Below are 14,991 nucleotides of genomic sequence, written 5' to 3' on the forward strand. Positions count from 1 at the left end.
TGGACATAACTGGGCTATGACCAATTCCAATCTTCTAAATATTACAGTTGCTTGTTCACATAATGTGATTCCACTTTATTACAAGATTCTCAGCTACAGATCTACCTCCATTTCAAAGGCTACCGAACCAAGCCTCCTATCTTTTATTACACATCATGAGACATTCATCATACCAATTAACTAACAAAACATGGTAAATACCTGGCTCCCAAGGACTGCCACATTGAGGATGGCATACAGTGGGGCAGCCGTTTTGTCTGGCTTAAGAATCATCCGAGGTTAACCGAAATACCATTCCCGCCCAGCAATAATGCTGTTTCACTTGAAGCAATGTTAACTAACCAAAACGACAATAAGTATTTTAAGCTAGGAGGTAAAGTTAAAATCTGTACCTCATGGAATTCAGTTGTTTAGCTGCAAAATACCTGGCAATCAATCAATCTTACGACTCCTCCCATCTTCACCTCATAGCTGAATGGAGCTGCTCGACACACAGAAGGCCTGAGTGAGCATATTCAGCAGCGACCAGCGCAGCATTTTGCTCGGATTAACCAGATTTTTGTCCGAATCAACTGGCATATTTAAAACGGGCAAGAGTACAAATGATTCAGGGCCAGGCGTTTTGTTCGATTTTACCTGGCATCCGGGGTTAGCTGACGTCCGCATAAAGCGGCTGCAATAGTAATACTTGCAATTGACATAGCGCACTATCATGTCTTTGAGACTTCTCAAAGTGCATCACAGAATATACTGTAAAGTAAACTGACTGTATATTTTATGGGAGAAACGCAGCCACAGCAGTTTCCCACAAACATATGCGGATTGAATGACTAATTTTTTTTTGGAAGGAATTATAACCCCAGGAAAAGCGATCCACCAATCAACTAACAACCGAGTTCCTACTTATTGCTAGGTAAACAGAGGCGTGTGGAGTAAGGAAACTTGCCCAACATTTTGCCCTGCCGAGAATCAAATCCAGATCTCTCGCTTGCGAGGCGAGTGTAACGGCTGAGCTACAGGGCTCACAATATCTTGTAAGTTGTAATATCTTGCTTAAATAAAATATACAACCAATACGCAATGTCAACCCAGGAAAGAGTCAGGAAAAATAGGTATTCTGGCACTCACACAACAGTGAGCCTTCAATACGAGATCTACAGACGCTATGTTTTATATCTCTTATTTTGGAAGCATGCTTCAGTTCACCGAGTTGAATCCCAGCTCCCCATATACTAGAGAATTTTCTACACATCTAAGAGAGAATTCCAATACATTAAAACAGCAAAAAAATTTAAAATGTATTTGGCAAAGAAAAAGGTAAAACAAACATAGTACTTGCTGCTAGATATTCCATAGCTCTCAGGGTTTAAGGCAAAAAATGATGAATTTTTAAAAACAACCTAGCATTTCAGAATGAACTACAGTTTACGCCACTAGATGACTCTAGCGTGTTTACACGTTGGTACAGTAGTGATATCTGGTGGCTGCACTATGATAGATGTTTTCAACGATAGCACATGTTGGTCTTCCAACATGAAAAGCTAAATTCTCATCCTGGATGGATTAGCAACAATTCCAACAATTGCTGCATCATCTCTTTCGCACTTCAAAAAGCATTTGTAACGTTGCATACATCTTCCAGAACGGAAGCACAGCAATAGACGTTTTGCACTACAGTTTTAGCGTGGCAGAAGGTGCAGTAATGACTGAATATTGAGATAGAGCATAGAACATCTAGAAATGAACTGCAGATCATTTCTGAATAAACCTGTAGCAATCACATTGCCACTGCTGATCCTTTTATGTGAGCATGACATATTAAGGATACCAGTCAGGATAATGCTAAAAGCTGACCAACACTAATCCTCCAGTCATAAAGTAAAATATAAACTGATACTAGACAGCAATTTCAAAGCCATGACTAAAACTCTGGAATTCAAATTAGTTCTAAATCTCCCCAACTTTGCTTGTAGTTTAAGATACCACTGGCCCTCTCTATTAGATTATCACTTTGTAATCACTTCTATTATTCTGATGATAAACTGGTTATGCATAGATATCTAATATCAGTTTGGCTTAGCTGGTAGCACTCTCCCCCACTTGGCTGCGAGTTCAAATCCTGCATCAGTGCTGAAATTCACGAGTTGACATTCCAATACTGAAATACCGCTGCATAGTCAGACGTGTTGGTTCTTCAAGTTTAAAGCATCCATGATATTATTCTCCCGATCATCAATTTTTAATTGGTCAATCACCTAATTGCTGTATGTGGAACTATGCTAATACAAATGGCAGTCATGTTTGCCTACATAGAAATACATGCACTATACAGGACAGTTATATTCCACATGAGTCTCCACCCATTCCCCCATACTAATCTATTCTCATCTCCCTCATGTTCGCACAGTCATGACAATAATTACTATAAAGTGCTTGGAGACTATCTGACGTGGTAAAGCGCTATATAAATATAAGCTATTTCTTTCTACCCATTCTGGCTACTTATTTCACTGTCTGTTGTGCATTTTTTTTTAAATTAGACCTTCAGGTGCTGAAAGCAGAAACTACTGAACTGTTAAATTTATATCTGCATAATAAAATTATAGCAACTGCATTTGGATACCGTACTGAATAACCAATGGTACTAGACAAAGTGTATGCTTTGCATAAACAAACAAAATTACTACAAAAATCAGTCTAATAGGTCTTGGGTTTGTTTGAACACAGTAAGATAAACATTGTCATGGTAATTCACACCCTTGGCCAGACCTGTGTGATCAACCAAAATCTGCTAATGGTTAATTTCTGGTTGTTCCAGATCAGTACCTCAAAAGAATTCCTTCAGGGCTGTATAACTTTCCAATGTTTATAGTTTGCCTTTATTTGCTCTTGTACATACCAAATTTAATCACCAAGGTGAGGTAGGACATTGCCAGGAATTACATTCTCTTCGACAGCCTTAAAACATTGCAAGATTAGATGCTTGTGCAGAATTATTCGGCAGTGCTAATGTTAGACACACACACTTAACATTGCATTCTCCAACCTTCTTTGTACACAAGTACACTACCCCAACCCTGGTGTATACAAACTTAATTAATATTATGCTTCCTTTATGCTCTCTTTCTGAAGGACTTCCAATCTATTTTACAACTCCATTACTGGGAGTCGAGAACTCATTATGAGACAGGGACAGTGTCAAGGACAGAAGTCTTGATTAGGGTAATTTATAACCCAATTGTGATTATTGTTCGGTTTTGTACTTTATCCCTGGAAAGGCAATATATAGTAATATAATAATAATAATAACATTTGGCATAGCGCTCTATCAAGTCAGAGGGATGTCTAAAAACGCTTCACAGGATTTATTATGAAATTGAGTCACTGGACTTGCAGACAAATGTGGCAGCACAATTGCGCACAGCAATTTCCCACAAACAGCCATGAAACGAATAACCAATTTTATTTGGGGGTTTGTTGGCCAGAACATTGGGAGAACCTCCCTTCTCTTTTCGAATAGTGCCATAGGATCTTTAATATCCACCTGAACAGGCAGACAGGTTCTCGGTTTAACGTCTCATCTGAAGGACAGCACCTCTGACACACTCACTCTCAGCGCTGCATTGGCATGTCAGCTTAGACTATGTGAGTACAAGTACCGACGCGAGACTTGAACCACAATCTTCTAACTCAGAAGTGAGATTGCTACCACTGAGCCAAGCTGACACATAAATATGAGTGTGCAATGGTATACTCCATTCATGAACCAGCAAATCTCATTAAATGAGACCATAGCAACTAATCTTCTATGACAAGAACTTCAGCCCACGTCTGCATGGTTCACAGGTTCAAACAGAGGGTATATTATGAAGAACTTGTTTTAGATCTCAGTGTTGAAATTCTTACAGGGTCGATATTCAAGAAAAACAGTATGCTCTCCCATTGTACTGAATAGTATTTACCTTATGGCAGAGTGAGCGAAGTCAGATCACTGCTATGTGCTGGATAATAAATTGTAAATATTCCAAACAGAAAGCATGCTAAAGAAGAAAAAGGAAATTCCTGGAGCTCCACTGAAAATATTTTTCACTTCATATCACAATTGGTCGAAGAAAGATGTACGAAAGGTATGAACCAAAACAGATGTCAATACTTAAGTTTTTTAAAAAATCAATAATAATAATCCTTGCATTTGATATAGTGCCTTATCATGTCGTTGAGACATCTCAAAGCGCTGCACAGAACACATTGTAATACTGTGTATTTTGTGGGCGAAATGCGACAGCCAATTGCGCACAGCCGTGTCCCACAAATAGTCATGGATTGAGTGACCAAATTATTATTTTGGGGGGATGGCTTATTACCCCCAGGAAAAGCAATCCACCAAACAACTAGTAACCGGGTTCCTACTTACGGCTCGGTAAACAAGAGACATGTGGAGTAAGGAAACTTGCTCAGCGCTTCACCCTGCCCGCGAATTGAATGCTGGCCCTCTCACTTGCAAGGCGAGCACTCTAACCATTAAACTACAGGACTCCACAGCCACATTGCCAAACAGAAGTTGGATGCATATTGATGGAGAATCTTAGCTCAGCTGAGAAAGATCGTCTCTGTGGGGCATTGGTCATGGTATCTTAAAACCATAAAACCTTGTGAGAGTAATACAAAATCACTTTCCCCTATCCCGCTCTAAACAACTGAAGGACCTTGGGATTCTTAGGAAAAATGAAAAAAATACAAAAAAGATGAAAAACTTATCACAAAAAGAAAAGCACAGCCAGGAGTTTAAACATAAACCAGGAAATGTCTAGTGGCACAGAGGCCCATCCCTAGAAAACCCAAAAGTCGTGAATATTTTCAGAAATACCTCAGCGCAAAGCAACTGAACAAAATTCTCAAATATTTATCCATGCTTTATTCGTTTTGGACATTCAGTCAGTACTCTGGAAGGTAACACACGGTAACTACAATACTGTTTTTATTGAAAGTTTAGGCAATCTAGCTTTCTCTCCTACTAAATAAATGATTCCATTTAAAAAGGCAGGTTAATGAAAACACAACTTAAAGAATGAACAACTACATTTTGACTAAAAATGCACTAGTTACGTGATGGGGTACCATCCATTTGTAATGTATAACAAAAGATGAAAAATGCTATATCATATGTAAGGATTATAAGCAGAGCAAATTATGAAATAATGGCACCACCCTGAATTGAACGATCCTTGCATTACAAAGTAATTTGAAATGTAAAACTCTACTTATTTTAACAAGTGGCACCATCTGTGATTAAAAAATAATACATTAATCATTTCCATCAACCACAACATGCACTTACATAAACGGCCTTCACGCGGGGTAGCGTCCCAGAGCGCTTGACAGTGATGGGAGTCTGACCATGAGCCAGGGGAAGGGGTGGTGGGTGACCGTAAGCAAGATCGAAAAGAAAGGTCTTTAGGCAGGATTTGAAAGTGGGGAGAAAGGGGGCAAGGCCGGAGCCAGACAAGAGGAGGCAGCGGGTGGTGGAGTGGGGGTTAAGCAAATTGGATTGGTAGGGAGGTTCGAGGGCATGAAGGGATTGAAAACTAAGTGTTTTCACTTTTTCAGGCAAGAAGCAACATGTCATTGTTGCTCAAGGCAGCACTCTACACATTGAAAGTCATATACTGAACCCGTGTTGAATAATTATTGTGGAGTCTTTTTCTTACCAAAGAAATAAGTCAACATGAATCTTAACAATCTACTGCATTATTCTACATCATACTTATTTACATCCAATCCTCAATTCATTCCCAAGGGCTTCTGCTGTTCCAACAGAACAAACACAAACTATTAAATAAACCTGTGGAGCTATTTCAGATTTTACGCCTAAAGTCATCCTCACTTACAAAGAGCAAGTACAGACACTGAAAAGTTGATTATGATCACTGAGTTATCTGATCTTAATGGCTGGTCATAAGGCAATTGGTATCCCATCACAAGCACCTAGTCGGGATAGAGTAATAATTAGCTGTTGTTCCTGTTCACTATCCATCAACACTTCTTGGAATGTGTGAAATAAATGTTAAAGATAAGATTGGAATTAGCTACAATACCCCCAATCGCATAATCTGCCTACACTCACGCTGAGAATGATAATTTGGGTTAGGGACCCGAGGATGCTAAAGTTTATGCATAAGTAAAATGCCTTCAAGAAACAAAAGGAGGAAAGTGCAGCTTTTTAAAAAAAAGTTTATCAATTTTATAAGATATCTAAAAGAGTTTTTTCCCCCAATCAATCCATACTTCGAAAAAATTCAGTATTCAAAAAATCCATCTTCCCATATCAAAGAAGTGACTGTATTTTGTAGGTGATCACAACAGCCAATGTGTGCACAGTAACGACACACAAATAGCGATGAAGTGAATCACCAATTATTTGCCAGAACATCAGAAGGATTATCAGCCTGAACATTGGGAGAAACCTCCTTCTCTTTTACAATAGTGCCATGGGAATGTGAAGTTTCAACACAAGGCCATATTGGATCAATATATAATAACAATAATAATCCTTGCATTTGATATAGCGCTTTTCACATCTTCTAGATGTCTCAAAGCTCTTCGCAGAAAATACTGTAAAGTGAATTCACTGTATACTTTGTGAGTATAGATCAATAGGACCTATGCAAATGGTATTAGTTGGCAACACAGTTTGAAAATAAAAATAGTCAATCTCCAGGGGGAAAACTCCTAAGCATAAAGTTTATGCAAACAACCACATTCAATTAAAAGCAGGATAGAATTGTACTGGGAATAATGAGGCAAATCAATAAAGTAATACAATAGAGCAGGCTCTGCAATTAAGATATTAAGTAGATAGTGCCAAAGTTCAATATTTCAGATCATAATCCTAGTACAATTTTCTCCCTCCAATTACCTTTTTAATCTCCTCTGCTGAGAATGGTGACTCTTTCCTCACAATGGCTTTCCTCAATATGGCTTCACAGATCTCACCCATTACTAAGAATGTAAGAAAATCGCAGGCAGTAACTGCAACTTGAAGGATTACAGTGAGTAAATGCTTCCACTGGACTGGTCCATCAACTAGTCTTGCGATCTCATTGGAACAAATGTCTGTCCATCAACCCATCCTGCACTCTCACGGGACAATTCATCCACCTGTTGGTAAGATGGGAACCCATACTCACTGTAGTCATTAAAACTTAGTTTTGGGCTGCAATTTTCTTACAGCCTTACCTATTACCGATTAACTATCAATAGTGTTGGCCATATCAATCCATCTCAACACCGTGCCTCTCAACATCCACCCAAAGAGGCTTAATGTTGGGAGAGGAGATGAGTGGGAACCCTGGCTAATCAAAATGTTTCCGTCCCAATACAGTCCAACTGTTCAATCTCAGCCTTCCCCCTCAAACTGAAGCTGAGATCAATTAACTTTGTACAAGACAGGGATCAAACACAGAACCTTCCTGCTTTGTGTGGCTATGTGTCAAATTGTGCTAAGTTTACCTACAAATTAAAAAGTGTTAATTTATGCTTTCTTAAATTCAATTCCTAAGTAAACATTTTCTAACACTCGCAAGTTATGTACATTTTCCAAGATCAAAACATTCCTGAAGATTCAACTCATCCAAATTCTGCACAGTAGTTCCTGTTCTAGTTTTTCATATTTTTTTAATGCTCATTAAATTTAAGGACTTTATAATTTGGCATTCGGTATCAGCCTCAAGCACGACAAGCACCCATTTGCCCTTCTCAATAATAGGCTTCAACTCCAACTGAGAAGCGTTCTCCCTATTATAACAGTATGAATTGGCAGTTTCATACTGTGAACTCCTCCCCTGGAATGTAGATCGAGCCTTTAGGAATTCATTTAAAGGGGAAATGTTGTCGAGGGTAGACATCTACCTCAAGTGGCAATGTCAATGGCAATGTTAAGCGCTCTGAGAACACCTTCCAGTGTGGAGGGCACTATATAAATCCAAATTGTTGTTGTCAAAGGTGTCAGATAAGATGTCTGCCTGTTCAGGAGGATGTTAAGGATCCCATGGCATTATTCGAAAAAAGGGAGTTTCTCCCAGTGCCCTGGCAAACAATCCTAAAATTGGTCATTCATTTCATGGCTGTTTGTGGGACATTTCTGTGCCAAATTAGCTGCCGTGTTCATACAAATACAGTCACAGTATATCCTGTGAAGCACTCTGGGGAGTCCTCCCGATGTCCCAAAGCACTTCACATTAAAAGGCACTAAACCAAATGCTAGGATTAGCGTACTCGCCACTGGCTCTGATTGCATCGAACTCCCCAACTACTCACTCAAACTTATGGAGCTAGTGCGCAACATTCTGTTTGATCCTCAGCTCTTGTGCAAGCCTTTCATTTGACCATTGACCAAGTATGCCTTCCTCCATCTCCATAGTTAGCTTTCATCCCTACCCAACAAAATCCTTCGTCACCTCCAGACTTGATTTCACTAAAGCCCTTCTTGTCAGCCTTCCCAGCTCAACCCTCCACACGTTCCAGATCATCCAAATACCACAAAATATGCCTTTTCCCATACCAGTCTCTGCAAGTCTATCGCCCTTCCAATACTACCCAGGAGAATTGACAATCTCCTGAGGTCCCACTCCCCCCCACCCCATCTCCCTAAATCTCTATCTCTTACCCTCCCTCTCCACTCTCAAAATCCTTCCGGAAATCTCCCTCTGACTGCGTCTTCAGATACCTGCCTCCCATCTCCAATACTGCACGGGCTCCATCTTCATCTTCGTTAAGCATTTTTCCTTTGTGAAAAGGCGTTACAAGTGTCATTTGTTGTTCCAAACTTAAGTGCAAATAAAACAAACTCCTGTGCAACAGGGAGTGTGCATGAATGTGTAAGGGAACAAGAGAGAAAGAGAGATCAGCTATTTGTGAACCACAAACATTCCTAAGATTAGAGTCAGAGCTCCTCCTGCTCCTTTCACAATTGTCATCAGCAGTCAAAACCACAGCACTTACTGCCATCAAACATGTCCCAAAAGTGAAAGGAAAGTAGGTTAATCTCGTGCACCATCTAGTTGTCTTAGTTTCAATAATTCCACAGTAAATGCACCAATAGTTCCATAGTAAATGTAAGAATACGATAAAGAAGTGTTTTTCCCCTCATGAACCATGCCACAGTACATGAAGATAAAAAGCTACTTTCAAACAATCTGCTGTGCCACATGAAACTAACCCAAGTGTATGCAATATCGAAAGCACCATAACAATACAATCTAAAAAATTCAACATTCCTGATTCCAAATAAAAATTGATTCATTTACAGTAGTTTCCCATAGTCAATTCACTATACCAGTCCTCACATTACTGCTAATATAAAAAGGTTCATTCACATAATGTCTCCCAGTCTCATTCAGTCCCTCTTACCTAGATCCTCCCTCAGCCTGAATCTTTGTAATTCAGTTGCTTTATTCTCTTTCATTTCTTCTCACACTCATTCACTTGTTTCTAAACTTCTTGTCTCCTTAGAATCCAAGTGCTAAATCCGAAATCAATGTACACAGCTGAGCATCAGTTTTTTTGTTAGCCGGATGTCTGACACATGAAGACTGAAATACATTTGGTGCAAGACTTGTGATATGTTGCACTTTGTCTCATTCTGCATCAAAACACTTTGTGAAAGAGAATTACTTAAAATAACAGTTTACAAATCAAATTGCAGTTAAGAATGGTTCAAAATAGAAAATATTACTGCTAAAATGTAACTGCTTATATTTGCCTTAATGAGGGAAACCAATTCTTGTTTAATATATCACCAGGCAATTAAAACCCCACAATTAAAACCCCTACTCTTCTGCAAGAGTACAGAACTATGACTGTCATTCAGACACCAAGAACCATAATTCCACTAATAACTGGTTGGTGTTTGACAACCAGGGTCACGATCACTGCAAAAACAACCACAGCTGCCACATTTTTACAAGACAAACACAGAAATTATTCCTAGCTGGTGCCCAGCAGTAGAAGTGTGGGCTGCCAAAAAACAGTTAAAAGTGGGTGATGGCTGGTAAATTTCCTTCAATCTGTGTTTGTGAGTGAACCAATAATGCAAAAGTGGCACGAATAAAAAAAGTTGGATAATCTAGATGAGGACTTTTGTCTTCCTAGCATCATTCAATTCAATAAATCCTCTATGCACCCTCAAAAAAATCGAGTTAAAATCTGCATTAAGTAGAGTTGTACACGAGAATTCCCAAAATCAAAATTATGTTTTGGAATATATAATAATCCTTGCATTTGATAGAGCGCCATATCACACAGAGGATACAGCTCAAGATCCTGGCCCTCACCTTCAAAGCTTTCCATGGTCTTGCTCCCCCCTACCTCTGCGACCTCCTAAACCCCACTATCCTGCCCGCTCCCACCGCTCAGCGGGCTCCAGCCTGCTTCACGTCCCCCCGCCTCGCCCGTCCCAACTTGGTGGGCAGGCCTTATACCACTTCGCCCCCACCCTCTGGAACTCCACCCCGCCTCGCCCCCTCTCTTGCCTCCTTCAAGACCCATCTCAAGACCCTGCTCTTCGACTGTGCTTCCGATCACCCTGCTTCCCCCACCTGCCCCCCACCATCCCCGACCCCGGGTCCGAAACTCTGACTGTCCAGCACCTTGGGACGTCCTCCTGACATGAAAGGCGCTATACAAATGTAGTTTGTTGTTGTTGTTATCACAGCTTCGAGACTTCTCAAAGCACAAACAGTCGTGGATTAAGTGACCATACTGTTATTTTTTTGAAGGGATTATTACCCCTGAAAAAAGCGGAGCACACATCGACCAATAGGGATCGTACTTCCTGCTGGGTAAACAGAGGCGTGTGGAGTAACGTTGGCCCAACTTTTTGCCCTGCCCAGGAATCAAACCCAGGCCTTCTTGCTTGCAAGGCAAGTGCTTTAACCATAGGACTCCAAGACTATCAATTGAACATTTCTGGTGCTAATTTTGAAATTACTGCTGTAATTGTACTGTTCATAGAGTAATCGCGTGCACGAATTTCTCCTGCGATTTTCTGGATTGCCAATCTTTCACTTTCAATTTTTTTTAAATCCACCCCTTTCCAAGTAGGTCCTGCAGTTTTGCCAACTATAAATTCCAGATTGTCAATCAAAATTTTAAGAAAATTAATTCCCTGCAACTCCTAATTTTCTAAGCATTAGCCTATTTCACTTGGTAGCACTGTTGACTCCAAATCAGAAGGCTGCGGGTTTCATGCCTCACGAGACTTGGGAACTCACACCGTCTAGGCTGCCACTTCAATACAGGGCTGGGGACGTGCTGCATTGTTGGAGATGTTGTGCTTCGGAAGAGATGTTAAATTGAGGTCCCAATTGCCTATTTAAGTGGATGTTAAGAGCCTGCGGTATTATTTGAAAAGAGAAGGGGTTTTCTTACAGTGTCCGGCCAACAATCACCCAGATTAAATTGAACATACAGTTCATGACTGTTTGTGGGACAATGCAAATTGGCTGCCGTGATCACTTACACTATACTTTACAGTATATCCTGTGAAGCACTTTGACAATTCCTCCTAACATGAAGGGAGCTATATCAAATGTAATTTTTTTTATTAAAGTTTGTATATCCACTGATCTCCTCTAGAGTATTCCCCTCTACTCCTGAACCTACACCCACTTAGTCGCAGAAAGATAACAGGAATTATTCATCCCGTTTCATACACTTATCATAATTTGTTAAACACAGCAGAAAATAAGCAAAATAGAAATAATCTTCAAGCAATTCGGCCTGGGCTGAAAGAAGCTCAACAACCTAGCTAACAGGAGCTAACGCTGTCAAGTGAAGTTCAATTCAAACGTGTGTGCATAAGTAAAGAGGCACATGGATGAGATGGAATTTGCCAGGGGACAAGTTGAAATAGACCTAGGAGATTTAAATTGACGCATCGTCCAAATAATGTGAACATCAACAAACAATATGCCAGAGAGACTAACTTGCCATATAAAAAGAATACTTAACATTAGATACTATATATATGAGAGAGATAATGTATATTTGTAGGCAAATAACAGCCAATTCCAGTTACCAACTCAAAAAACAAATCAATTGAGCTCAGGGGAGCGGAAGGAGGGGTGGGCGAGGGGGAAAGGGGGGGCGGGCGAGCAGGGGCAGGGGGAAGGAGGGGCAAGGACACAAGCGAGGGTGCGAGGTGGGTGGACGAGGGGGAGGGAAGACCGCGGGGGGAAGGAGACGGGGGCGAGGGGTGACGTGGCGGGCGAGGGGCGGAGGGCGGGGACAGCGTGAGAGCGGCCCGAAGGCGGGGGAGTGGGTAAGGGGGACGGGCGAGGATGGGCTGGACCGGTCCGAAGATGGGGGAGGGGGGGCGGATGGGGGAGAGGGGGGGGGGGGGTGCAGGCGATGGGGAGGGGAGGGGGGGTGGGGGGTGCAGATGAAGCTGTGACCAGAGCCTCAGATCTGCTGCTGTCAATTGCAACAACGTGAGAGCCCCGCGCAGACGCAGAGCCACGAGCGGAGAGAGGGAGGGGAGGAGGAGGGGAGGGAAGGCCGTCTCAACATTTTGCACCATTTAAAATAAAGGCATTAAAATGAATTCACCTTCTCCCCCTCTCTCTCTCTCTCTCACACACACACACCTTCTCCCTCCCTCCCTCCCTCCTTCCCTCTCCCTCTCTCTCTCTTGAACGCAATTCCACACAATAAAAAAAAATGCATTGCGCAATTCATTGCAACACACACACACACACACACACACACAACCCCCCCCACCCCCCAACTCCATCAAAAAAATATACGGATATCTTAATTTTTTTTTATATAATAATAAAAAAAAAGAAAATAAGGCAAATGCTGGGTTTCCCGAAGAGAAGGCAGACTGACGTTGGGGAGAGAATTGCTGGAGGAGAAGGAAGGGAGTGAGGGAGGGAGGGAGTGGGGGCTTTTTTTTAAAAAAAGTTGTGAAATCCCCCCTCACCCACACCCACACACCCCCACACCCCACACTCACTCACTCACTCCTCTCTCTCCCTTATCAGTGGGGGGGGAGAAAAAACCCTCCTTCCAGGGCAGGGAAACCCGGGCGATCCTCACTCCCTCACACACACCCTCACACGCCGCAGCCTGCGCGGCCCTGGCGGCCAGAGCTGACCTGACCGACCCTCCCTCCCTCTCCTCCTTTCCAGAGCCTCCCCTCCCCTCCCTCGCCGCAGCCCCTCAAAATAAGAGGGGATGGGGGGGGGGCTCCAGCCGAGGCCGAGGCCCGGGGCCTGGGAGCAACGCCATACCCCCACCGCCATCACCACCCTCCCCCTCTCCCTCTGCCCTCGGGACCGAGGCCTGCAGGCGGCGGGAAGCGCTCCGGCCGTCTTCTCCCCCCCCAACCCCGACCCGGCAGCCACCGACCCTCCGTCCCTCCCTCCCTCGCTCGCTCCTCACACGACCGACCCGACACACACCGACCCTCGGTCCTCCCGCTCCCAGGGCCCCCCCCCCCGGCCGCGGGCCGCTGGTGTTTACCTCCACCGAGGCCTCCACTTTGCCCTCGAACGTGAAGTCGATCAGGTCGGGCTTCAGACACAGCGCGTAGTTGTTGGGGGTCACGTCGGTCGGCAACCGCTCGAACGGTCTCTTCTCCGGCATCTTGCGGCGCGCGAGGAGGCGGGAGCTGTTGGCTCGAGCGCTTCGCTCCGGACAGAGGGCGGTCGGCGGCGGCGGCGGCGGAAGGAGAGGACGACGACGACGTCGATGAGGAGGTGGTGGTGGAGGAGGAGGAGGAGGAAAAGGCGGCGCGAGGCAGTCAGGCGGCGGGTTTGGACGGTCTGAGGGAGGCAGCGGCGGAGGAGGAGGAGGAGGTGGGAGGAGGAGGAGAAGGAGGAGGGCGGCGAAGGTGGTGGTGGCGGCGGCGGCGGCGAACGAGGCGGCGGAGGAGGCGAGCGGGTGGCGAAGGACGAGAGCCGCGGCGCCGCCGAGCAACATCAATGAAGCTGACAACCGACCGACCGACACCCCCCCACCACCCCTCCCCCTCCGCGTGCCGTGCGTGGCGTGAGCGAGCGAGGCGGACGTACGGACGTACGCACAGAACAGCACGTACGCGTGGCCCCTCCACCCAAGTTGGTTATTCCATTGGGTGAGGGATGGGGGAGTTGGGGATGGGGGGGATGGGGATGGGGGGTTGTGGGGATGGGGGGGTTGGGGGATGGGGGGGATGGGGGGTTGGGGGGGGGATGGGGGGGATGGGGGGTTGGGGGGGAGGGGATGGGGGGGTTGGGGGGGAGGGGATGGGGGGTTGGGGGGGAGGGGATGGGGGGAGGGGGGATGGGGGGTTGGGGGAGGGATGGGGGGTTGGGGGAGGGGATGTGGCGGGGGAGGGGATTGGGGTGAGGGGATGGGGGGTTGGGGGAGGGGATGTGGCGGGGGAGGGGATTGGGGTGAGGGGATGGGGGGTTGGGGGAGGGGATGTGGCGGGGGAGGGGATTGGGGTGAGGGATGGAGGGGTTGGGGGAGGGGATGTGGCGGGGGAGGGGATTGGGGTGAGGGGATGGGGGGGTTGGGGGAGGGGATGTGGCGGGGAGGGGATTGGGGTGAGGGGATGGGGAGGTTGGGGGGAGGGGATGGGGGGTTTGGAGTGAGATTGGGTACGGAGAGAGAGAGAGTCATAGTGGTGGGGAAACAGTCACTTTACAGTGTATTCTGTGAAGCACTTTGAGAGCGCCGCGAAGATGCGTTAAAGGCGCTATTGGGTTCCGTGACTGCGAAGAGCTCTGAGACGCCGTTCCGACACGGAGGGCGCTATATAAATCCAAGTCGTCGTCGTCGTTGTTTGTATATCAAATGCAAGGATTATTATTATTATTGACAACAACAACCACAAGATTGTATTTGTATAGCGCCTTTCACGTTGGGAGGACGTCCCAAGGCGCTGGACAGTGGACAGCATTTCAGACCTGAGCCGGGGTCGGGAGGGGAGGGGAAAGGGAGGGG

General features: G+C 44.7%; 1 protein-coding gene across 1 annotated transcript in view; it reads right to left on the minus strand.

Moving 5' to 3' along the window:
• The window catches only part of npepps (aminopeptidase puromycin sensitive), a 92,976-nt gene extending 79,194 nt beyond the window's left edge, over positions 1-13,782 (minus strand). Inside the window, exon 1 of the mRNA XM_042343162.1 lies at positions 13,525-13,782. Within this exon, the coding sequence (XP_042199096.1) occupies positions 13,525-13,647 (123 nt within the window). The 5' untranslated portion in view covers positions 13,648-13,782. The remainder of the gene's footprint in view (positions 1-13,524) is intronic.
• Positions 13,783-14,991: the final 1,209 nt, after the last annotated feature.

Source organism: Callorhinchus milii, unplaced genomic scaffold (genome assembly GCF_018977255.1).
Source record: "Callorhinchus milii isolate IMCB2004 unplaced genomic scaffold, IMCB_Cmil_1.0 Scaffold23, whole genome shotgun sequence".
In the NCBI taxonomy this organism is placed as follows: Eukaryota; Metazoa; Chordata; class Chondrichthyes; order Chimaeriformes; family Callorhinchidae; genus Callorhinchus; species Callorhinchus milii.